A 10,343-nucleotide genomic window follows, 5' to 3' on the forward strand; every position below is an offset into this window, starting at 1 on the left:
TATTCGCTTTAAATCCAACGGCATGGTTTGTACTTTCACTTCTTTGTGAAGAAAGTATACCAGCAGGAAAAAAATCTTTACTTAAAGTTGTACACACCATTTTTCTTTAAGAGTATATAATCTATTGAACTAGTCATCCTTTTCCAGCTTAAAAGTGTTTATCATAGATTTCCAAGTTTCTTCAAAATCATTTGGTGTTATACACCCACTTAAACACTTGTAGAATGCGTTTTTGAATTTTTTATCAGACTACAATAAACCAAATCTACTGTTTGCGTTTTTACTCAAGTGCCACAAGCATAACCTGTGTCTTGAAGAAGGAAAAACCTGACAAATAAGAATGAATACAGAAGGGTAACTATAACAAATGAAGAGTAACTATATTATATTAAGAGTTACTATATTTACAGAAGGGTAACTATAACAAATAATGAGTAATTATATGAAAAGGTATAGTTATTCTCAATATTTATTAATGTTTATAGTTATTCTCAGTAACTATATTATATTAAGAGTTACTATATGCATAGAAGGGTAACTATAAAAACTAAAGAGTAATTATATGTACAGTTATACTTATTCTCAATATATATTACTGTTTATAGTTATTCTCAGTAACTATAATATGTTAAGAGTTACTATATATGTATAAGGGTAACTATAAAAAATAAAGACAAACCATATAAATTGAGTAACTATTCTAATACAAACAGTAACTATATGTGATAGACAGTAACTATATTATATGAAGAGTTACCTGTTATATTCCAGCAGCAATAGCTGCATCTTGATCTGTGAAGATTGATACTGGGTGTTTTCCTCCCATAGATTTTTGAAAAGTTTCAAACACCCATACAAAAGAATCAGTGGTTTCATCCCCAACGAAAGCACAAGCAAACATTGTGTTTTTCCAATGGTTATTGATACCAACAAATGGAGCACATATAAGATTGTACTTATTTGTTCTGCATGTAGTATAAAAAACAAGAACATCCCCATATATTTTGTAATCTTCTTTCATCATCGAATCCCTCCAAAATAGGCACTCAACTTTTCCTTCACCATTGAGTCTTACTCTGAAAAAGAACTCAGGATCTATTGATTGTAAGTCATACAGTTTGTTCACTAGTGTTTGTGAATCCTTGCCATCAATTTGCTTCATTTTTAACTTGTAGCAGTAGTTTAGATGATCAATCATTGTATGACCTACACAGTCTCCACCAGTTTCTGTTGACATATATCTAAAAGACTCCATTGGTCTAAGACCACATTCTGACATTGCCTCAATAGCTTCTTGTTTAGGCTCTGTCATTTGTCGTTCCGATCGGTGGAGATAATTACTTATTTCTCTTGTCAATGGGTGATTATGAACCACTACATGCTTTTCTATTTCAAAATCTCCATTTTCATTCTTCTTTGCAAATATCTGAGCTTCACAACTTGTTCTTGTTATCATCACTCTTTTTCTCCTTTCTTTCTTCTTTGCATCTGATTGATCATCTTCATTTTTTAGTTCTTTGTTTTTAGGAGTGTCTCTTATTCCAGCAGCAGAGCAGTAGAAGTATTTTCCATTTACAATAGTGGTTCCTTCTTTATATCTATTCTTCCCTTTTCGTACACTAAAACCAATAATAGCAGCATGTTTGCAATATAGATCATAAATCTCATCGGTTGTTTTCCTTGCTTCTCCAATTAAACTGCCATCTAATTCTTTATCAATGTTTTGTTGCTGCTCATTATTTGGATTTTCAAAGATGATGTGGTTTGTATCAATTGAATGTATTATTGAACCTGTACAGATATAAATATTAGCTTAGTAACTCTTTATAAGTTATAGTTACTCTACCATAAATATAGTTTCTCTTTTTATGTTATAATTACTCTACAGTTAATAAAGTTACTGTTTATATATAATAGTTATTTTTTATTTAATATAGTTACTTGTTATATGTTATAGTTACTTTACTATAAATATAGTCCTCTTTACATGTTATAGTTACTCTATAGTTACTATTGTTTGTGCTTATATGTAATAATTACTCTTCATTTTATATAGTTAGTGTTTATATGTTATAGTTACTCTACAGTTACTATAAGTCCTGTGTATATGTGATAGTTACTCTACAATATATATATAGTTCTTCTTTATATGTTATAGTTACTATACTATAAATAGTTTCTTTCTAATATAGTTTCTTCCTTTATGTGATAGTTACTCTACAGTTAATATAACTCATATGTATATGTGATAGTTACTCTACAGTATACAATTCTTCTTTATATATTATAGTTACTGTATTATAAATATAGTTCCTCTTAATATGTTATAGTTACCTTCTGCAATTATAATATTTTAATGTGTACACTATTATAGCATCTATATTAAATAAGAGGATAACTATATCACGTAACAGTTACTATATATTTATTAAGAGATACTATATCATACCTTCTTCAATACAATGATCTGCAACCATAACTTGCTGAGATGTGCTTTCATCTTCAACGTCGTATACTTCTCTATGATTCTCTAAATTTTCTAAAAAAGCAATAATTATGCAATTAGTATTAAAGTTACTATAATTCTTCGTAGTTACTAGTATTAGAATATTACCTTCATAATTATACATTTCTCTTCTATTGCGCGATTTAAATCGATATTCAAATCAATTAAATCGTCCTCCATTGTTGAAGGTCGAAGAGAGAGAAGCTGTTGGAGGATAGAGAAGCTGCTGGAGGAGAGAGAGATTTTAGGGTTTAGTTCAAAATTGGTCGCGCGTTTTCTGTTTTTTTGGATCACGTGATATCAAACGATATCATCCTAATCAGCGTAACAAAATTACCTAATTATCCAGGTCCATGCTAATCTTATAGTGGACCGGGTCCATGCAAGTGGAATTGAATTAAAATTACCCTTCTTAATTTTTTGGAGAAACTCTTTTCCGTAGCCGTCCTCCTTTCAACCTCCTTCAATCTTCTTTCAATCTATATGAGTATATGATAACATCAAATCAATTTACTTAGAACAATGCAAATTCGCGAGTTCAAGGAGATTACCAGCCATACTCTTTTCAACCATACAACCCATCTCATTCTCAATCTTTGAAGGTAATTATCCTCCTCTTCCTGCACATTCGTGAAATTTTACGCGGCTGATTTTATTTAATAAAATTTCTTTCTTATATGAATTCATCCTCACAAATTATTTGTTACGTTTTTAAAATTGGGAATTTGTATTTAGAATTGAAATTTGGAATTTACCTAACTTGTATTTAGAATTGATTCATGAGAATTTATATTTAGAATAGATTGAGAATTTGTATTTAGAATTGGTGTTTGTATTTAGAATTTTAATCACCTATGTATAAAAGAAAACTAGTTTGGTATTTGAAATTGGATATTTGTATTTAGGATTGTAATGATGTATTCTAAATTTGTATCAGAATGATGGGTAATAGATAATTGAATTCATGGAATTCAAATTGAGAATTATGGGAATTAGGTTCACGAGTTACTTCGTATTTACATATTATTGTATTGTTCTATGCAATTACATATTATTGTATTGTTCTATGCAATTAATTTGAGAGTATTGTATTCTCTTGTTTTTGTTAATAAAACATTATACATTGTTTCATACATTTGGGTCAAAAAAGATGAAGTTGTTTCTTGTTGTTTTTTTTTGGCAGAAGGAAAGTAAATAAAGAGTGGCTAGTCCCTTTTTCTGGCTTGTACAGCCAGATTATGGGCATCAGCAACTTGAGCTCTAGGCACTTTCGAAATACAAAAGTACTCCAAGCTGTTAACTACATACAAAATATCATAAAACGGAATTTTACTGTCCTTGTTAACCTTCTGTGGTTGTTGGAATGCTCAAATCAGGTCCAGACAGTCCGTGTACACTTCCAGTCGCCTGTGTTGGGTCTCCATTTCCATGATGCTAAAGTTCAGTTCCAGAGCTTCATCCTGTAAAGGGGATGAAGCCAGCACATGTTTCTGCCCTGCTATCGTTGTTCCTTCGTGGATGATCCACCACCCAATGCCTGCGAACCATTCTATTCCCACCTTTTTATTGCATTTTTTCCATGCCCCATCAATTTGCACACACGCTGGTTGCAAACCATTTCTACTTCCCGTAGACCTAAAAGAAGAAACGGAGACTGAAGTGCTTGCTTGCTGCTGTGGTTCCTTATTTCTCACTTGATTTTCTTTAAATTTCCAACAACGACCATATTGTTCTTCAATATGTGTAAGAATTCGACTTGGGTCAGGGATGTCTCCTCTAAATATCACACCATTTCTGTGAGTCCGTCGTGAGTTTTTCTTCACCACCTTGATCGCATTTGAGGAAGTAGTTTATGTAGTTTTTCACCCATGTTGAGATTTGTATCTCGCACCCTTCCACACGCAGACCCAACGAGCTTGTACCCCATATTCGTTGAACTATATGGCAGTCTCTGAACAGATGTTCCAGAGATTCTTCTTCCCCTTTGCAACTTTTGCAAATCACATCTAAAACCACTCCTCTCGATCAGAGGTTGGTACACGAGGGCAAAGACCTATTTATCAGTTTCCATAAAAAGATCTTCCATGGTTTGAGTATTTTCATTTTCCAAAAAAAATTCCAAAACGAAGGGTTCCCCCTTCCCTCTCTTCTTCGGCCCATCAAGAGTGCATAACCTGATTTGACAAAGTAATATCCATTCGGTGATAGCTTCCATACAACCTCATCTTCACCAGAACCATCGTTGACATACAACGATAGTATTCTCCGTGATGTACGACCATCAAATGAAATCCAAATTGTTGTTGGGTTCCATTGACCATCACTTGTTAAGAGATCAGAAACCCATCTCAATGATGGGTTAGCTCCTATCTTCTTTTTCACCTTTTCACCTCGAACCCACACATCTTGCTCAATGTCAATATTATTCCCATCACCTATCAGCATCCCAACTCCCATGTTGAGTTTATCCGCTGCCCTAACCATGCTTTTGAAACTCAAAGAAACTCGACCCAAAGTCATGCCATTTCTTGCCATTATAATCGGTGAGTACCTGTACTTGCCTGTGACAACTCTGCCTACCAAACAGTGCGGGTTGTTGTGAATACTCCATGCTTGCTTCCCTACTAACGCCACGTTCAGTTTCTCTACATTTCTTAAGCTTAGGCCACCTTCAGAAGTGTGCTTCTCCAGTAATGTTCTAGCTCTCCAATAAACTGGAGTTTTTTCCATTGATGATGCCCAGAAGAATTTAGTAAAAAGAGATGAGATTCTTTTTAACACACCTTTCGGTACCAGATAGAGGGCCATGACATGGGATGCCATAGCAATAATGATACTGTTCATGAGGATCAGTTTCCCTCCTTGAGATAAACAAGAAAACTTCCATAAAGAAATTTTCTTTGAGACCCTCTCCACCAAGTAGTCAAATTTTGTCGAGCTCCTCCCATCTACATCCATGGGACAGCCTAGGTAAGTACCCATTGCAGCTTTGTTTTTCATCCCCAATGGTTGTCTCATGAATGAGATGAATCTTCGAGGGGTGTTAGGTGAAAGATTTTTTCGGGCTCACCAATTCACCTGAAATCAAAGAAAAATCAACAAGTGCCCTCCTCAACATCCCACACGAGTCAGGCGTGGCATTTAAGTAAAAAAGGGCGTCATCGACAAAAAACAGATGGTTCATATGAGGAGACCTCCTTCCTATTTTCAGTCCTCGTATTGAATTATCCTCTTGAAGTTTCAGCATTTGTTTGACAAGACTTCCATACACAGGATGAAGAGATAAGGCGACAAGGGATCGCCTTGTCTCAAACAACACGCTGGCTTAAACTGCTCCGTAACTTCCCCATTGACTAAGACTAAATAAGTTACTGTTGTGATACACTTCACTATCCAAGACACCCAGGTAGGAGGGAAGTTGAAGGCAATAAGGACTCTTTTGATGAAGTCCCAACTTATTCGATCATAGGCTTTATTGAGGTCCATCTTTAGAATGCCTGGAAAATCTTTCCATTTCTTCCTCTTTTTCACATACTGCATAAATTCATGGGCAATCGTACAGTTATCTACCAATTGTCTTCGCGGAACGAATGCATTTTGAAATTCCCCAATGATTGAGCCCATTATTTCTTTCATTCGTTGCACCAAACACCTGGAGATTATCTTGTACATTGTATTGCATAGCCCAATGGGTCGGAATTTTGAAGCTGACTCCGGTCTTGTGACTTTGGGGATTAGAGCAATAAAGGTTTTGTTTGTTTCCGCAAGCATACGCCCCCCATTGAAGAAACCCCGGACTGTGTCACATACATCTTTCTGAGTGTCACCCCAAAACTTGCGAAAAAAAGCTGGTGGAATTCCATCGAGGAAAGGTGATTTTAATTCTTGCATACTAAAAACCGCATCTTTGATATCTCGATCCGTGAATGGAGCTTGTAAAACATCATATTGTGCCTGCGAAATTGGGTTAACCTGCCCTAGCTAGTCTGCCAAGGTCTTCATTCTCCTCTAACGGACCTGCATAAATATTTTTGAAATAGTTAAGAATATCATGTTTTAAGTATCCTTGTTCTGCGATCCAAGAGCCGTCTTCCTTTTGCAATGCCCCAATAAAATTATTGGCCTTCCTTTGACTGATTTGAAGAAAAAAACTTGTTATTTGATCTCCCATTGCATCCCATCTCGATCTCGATCTTTGTTTCCAGTAAATCCGTTGAACACTCGCTTCTTCTTCAGCCCCCTTTTTCACTGTGATGGCCTTGATAGATTCCTCAATGGTGGAGATGTCATTTTGGCTCTCCCCTAGTTTGTATTTGAATTCATCCCACTGTATCCCACACGTCTTTTTGTACTCAAGGCACCATGCACGTACATTCTGAAGTTTCCTTTGCATGACATATAATCTTGACCCTTGTAATTTTTCTCCCCATTCCTCTCTGACTATGGTTATCACATGGTCCATGACTAAAGCCCAAGATTCTAGCCTGTAAGGTCTTTTCCTCCCTTTGACATTTGGTCTCATTTCGATCATTATTGGGCCATGATCCAAAAGAAAAATTAGGGAATTCCACACTCTAGCTTCCGGATGCGAGCTTCTCCATTCGTCATTGCAATATATATGCTCTATCAATCTGTTCAAAGATCGTTTCCTCATTCTCCCCTATTATTGGTCCAGGTATAGGAAACCCTGGAAAGGGATGTCAATTAGATTGCAATTCATCCTCCATTATGTGAAATTCTGTGCTCCTCTAATTGTTTCCCCCCCCCCCCCTAAATTTTGAGAGGGGTATTCAACCTGGTTGAAGTCTCCAATGAGTAAATGTTTGCCCGTATATGAGTGAATTGGTTCCATACTGCTAGTCTCAACTCTAAGTAAGGCGAACCGTAGACAAACGAGACGAAAATAACTTCCATTAATACTATAATCCACTTTACAAAAGATAAAATTAGTGAATGAATTAATGACAACAAGCTTAATACAATTTGACCAACACAACATAAGCCCCACCGAGGCATTAATCCCCGCATCTCACCAAACCAACTTTTAAAACCTAACTGATTAACTGACGCTTCGAACATTGAGGTTGGGCACTTTGATTCAGAAAGGAAAATAACATCTACTGAAAGCGATTTAATAATACTACTAGTAAAGAAAACCTCAAATTCTAAACCCTGCTCTACAATAATAGGAACTACACCCAGGCCCTAGTTTTTCTCTCTCTCTTTCCATGGTGTAGCGCACGATAAGGTACAACAGCTATCGTTCACCCACCATTGAAATGGCAAGGAAGAAGAAGACTTAGAAACAGGAAGTTTGTGAGATTAATGAAGAGGCTTCAACGCTTCTTCATATTGCCTCTTTGCGCCCGATGAACCAACACCAGTTGCGAAACACCATACCCAGCAATGGTGATGAAGTTCGAGTTCCGCCGGTGATTCGATCACCTTTTCCGTCGCATCCATCTGCTGGACCACCGTCGCCGCACACTCAGGAAGCTATTGCAGCATATCATGCTGCTATTCATTACTCCCCTTTCCAATCGGAAAACAGGGGCAGTATCTCCGAGATTGTGGGAGGTATGGAGGGAGCTCAGGAGAGTGGGAGGATGGGTGGTTCTGGCCTGGAAGAAGGGAGAGGGATAATAGAAAATGTGAATCCAGTGTTAGATCTGGAAAATAGTACGGAAACCCTTGTGGAAAAGAGGGAGGTTGTGATCCAAAATGAGAGCTTGTTGAGCTCTAAAATGACTGAAATTATGCAGAGTGTCAATGGGGTTTTGGAGATGATGAGATCTGGACGGAATGGGAAGGAGAAAGCCAACCCTGGGAATGTGATTGAAACAGAGCAAGTAAACTTGCAAGGAGAGACGCAGGTGGGGGAGAATGCTGCGGCTCGAAAAACTCCATGGCTGAATCTCTTCCAAGGTAACCAAATGACGGGGAAAGGTACATCTCTCTCATTCATTGCTCCTACAGTTTCAGATGGATGTCCTGTTGCTATGTTAGACATTGTTGATGTGAACAAAATGGCTGCAATATGGGAAGCTGCTTTAATCATGTATGTTGTAGGGGATAAACCAACTATTGGGGTTGTAATTCGATTCATTGCCAATGAGTGGAAGCATGTTGCTAAACCCAGTGTCTTCTTACATGATGAAGGCTATTTTGTGATAAAATTTAGTTCAAAAAAAGATAGGGATGATGTTCTGAAAGCTGGACCTTATACCTTTTATGGCAGACCTATGATAACAAAACCATGGTCCCCTGGATTTAGTTTTCAAGATGAAATACTTCGTGTCATTCCTGTGTGGGTGAGGCTGCCTAACCTCCCTTTATGTTGTTGGGGGAGTGATTCTCTTAGTAGAATTGGGAGCTTGATTGGAGTTCCATTGTTTGCTGATGATTGCACTTTGAAACAATTAAGGATATCATTTGCTAGACTTTTGATTGAGGTTGATGTAACTAAGGAGCTTCCTAAGGAAGTCCTGATTCAAGATCACTTAGGTGTTACCATCAAGCAGAAGGTGGAGTTTGATTGGCTCCCACCTTTTTGTAAAGATTGTAATGCTGTTGGCCATGACTGTAGAGTAAAAAAGAATGTGGGGGTTAGATTACAGACTGCTACAACTGGACCAACACAGCAGAAAACTCAGAAAGTTTGGAGACCTAAGAAAGTTGTTGAGTAAGAAATTGTAGTTCCTACACCTGAGATAATACAGGAATTGGTTATACCATCTGTAATTGACAAAGTTGTTCCTGTTGGAGATGTTTACACTCCAAAAACAGACACAACAGTTGCTCTGGATGATGGTTGGGGAGTGGTTTCAAGGAGGAGAAAGGAAGCTAAAACCCCAAACACCTTTCTTGGCCTAGCCCTAGTCCATGCAGCTGTTGCAGGAATTTCAGAAGAGGAGGGTGGAAGTGAGGGGGAGGGTGAGGAGTTTCCTCCATGAATATCTGTTCTTGGAACATTAGGGGTCTCAATGACCCCTCAAAGGTGGGGGAGGTGAAAAAGTTTGCTGCTGCCAATAATATTGTTGTTTTTGCTTTACTGGAAACAAGGGTGAAAAGTAATAATCATCTAAAAATTCAGAAGAAATTTGGGCCAACATGGAGATGGGAAATGAACTATACTGCTTCTCCAAGGGGAAGGATATGGGTGGGGTGGAAACACCAAGTGGTGACAGTTCATGTCACAAAATGCACTGAGCAATTGTTACATGGTGATGTTTTAGCTAAATCTGGAAAGTTCCAAACTGCTTTTACTGCAGTGTATGGTTTGCACTCAGTTGACACCAGAAGACCTTTGTGGGCTGATCTGATTCAGTTGAGTAGTAGTACTGTTGGTCCTTGGCTAGTAATGGGTGATTTCAATGCAGTGCTTTATTCAGGGGATAGAATCAATGGCAATCCTGTTCATGATGCTGAAACCAGAGATTTTCAGGGGTGTATTGATGTGGCTAATTTAGCTGAAATTAAGAGTTGTGGGCACTTCTTTTCTTGGAGTAATAAGGGGCAAGGGAATGCTAGAATTTCTTCTAGAATTGACAGAGCTTTTGGTAATATTGACTGGCATACTAAATATGTTGATGCAGTGGTTGATTTTCTGAACCCTGGGTTGTCAGATCACTCTCCTTTGTTGTTGAACTGTAAAGTGGAGGGCACAACTGGAGGAAGACCTTTCAAATTTTTCAACTATATGGCCACCCATGTGGACTTTCTGAAAATTGTGCAAGATGGTTGGGAGCAGAGGTGTGTTGGATCTCCTATGTTTTTTGTGTGGCAGAAATTAAAGATGATCAAGGGTGGGCTGAAAACTCTTCACCATAAAGAGTTT

At 37.4% G+C, this 10,343-nt stretch overlaps 2 protein-coding genes across 2 annotated transcripts; both read right to left on the reverse strand.

Annotated features, from left to right (window-relative positions):
* Positions 1 to 760: 760 nt before the first annotated feature.
* On the reverse strand, positions 761 to 2,630 carry LOC130471505 (protein FAR1-RELATED SEQUENCE 5-like). Its single transcript, XM_056841686.1, has 4 exons — positions 2,615 to 2,630; positions 2,450 to 2,539; positions 2,335 to 2,337; positions 761 to 1,791 (listed from the first exon to the last, which is right to left on the reverse strand). Exons 1-4 carry the CDS (start codon positions 2,628 to 2,630, stop codon positions 761 to 763), a joined length of 1,140 nt encoding a protein of 379 aa, XP_056697664.1.
* A 2,097-nt stretch (positions 2,631 to 4,727) lies between these two features.
* LOC130471506 (uncharacterized) lies at positions 4,728 to 5,524 on the reverse strand. Its single transcript, XM_056841687.1, has 2 exons — positions 4,908 to 5,524; positions 4,728 to 4,731 (listed from the first exon to the last, which is right to left on the reverse strand). The coding sequence occupies exons 1-2, from the start codon at positions 5,522 to 5,524 to the stop codon at positions 4,728 to 4,730; spliced, it is 621 nt and encodes a 206-aa protein (XP_056697665.1).
* Between the last annotated feature and the right edge of the window lie 4,819 nt (positions 5,525 to 10,343).

The sequence above is a fragment of the Spinacia oleracea genome, chromosome 4, assembly GCF_020520425.1.
Source record: "Spinacia oleracea cultivar Varoflay chromosome 4, BTI_SOV_V1, whole genome shotgun sequence".
In the NCBI taxonomy this organism is placed as follows: domain Eukaryota; kingdom Viridiplantae; phylum Streptophyta; class Magnoliopsida; order Caryophyllales; family Amaranthaceae; genus Spinacia; species Spinacia oleracea.

Excerpts from the sequence above, each read along its gene's own strand:
- LOC130471506 (XM_056841687.1), bottom strand. The coding sequence starts at position 5,524 with ATGAGACAACCATTGGGGATGAAAAACAAAGCTGCAATGGGTACTTAC.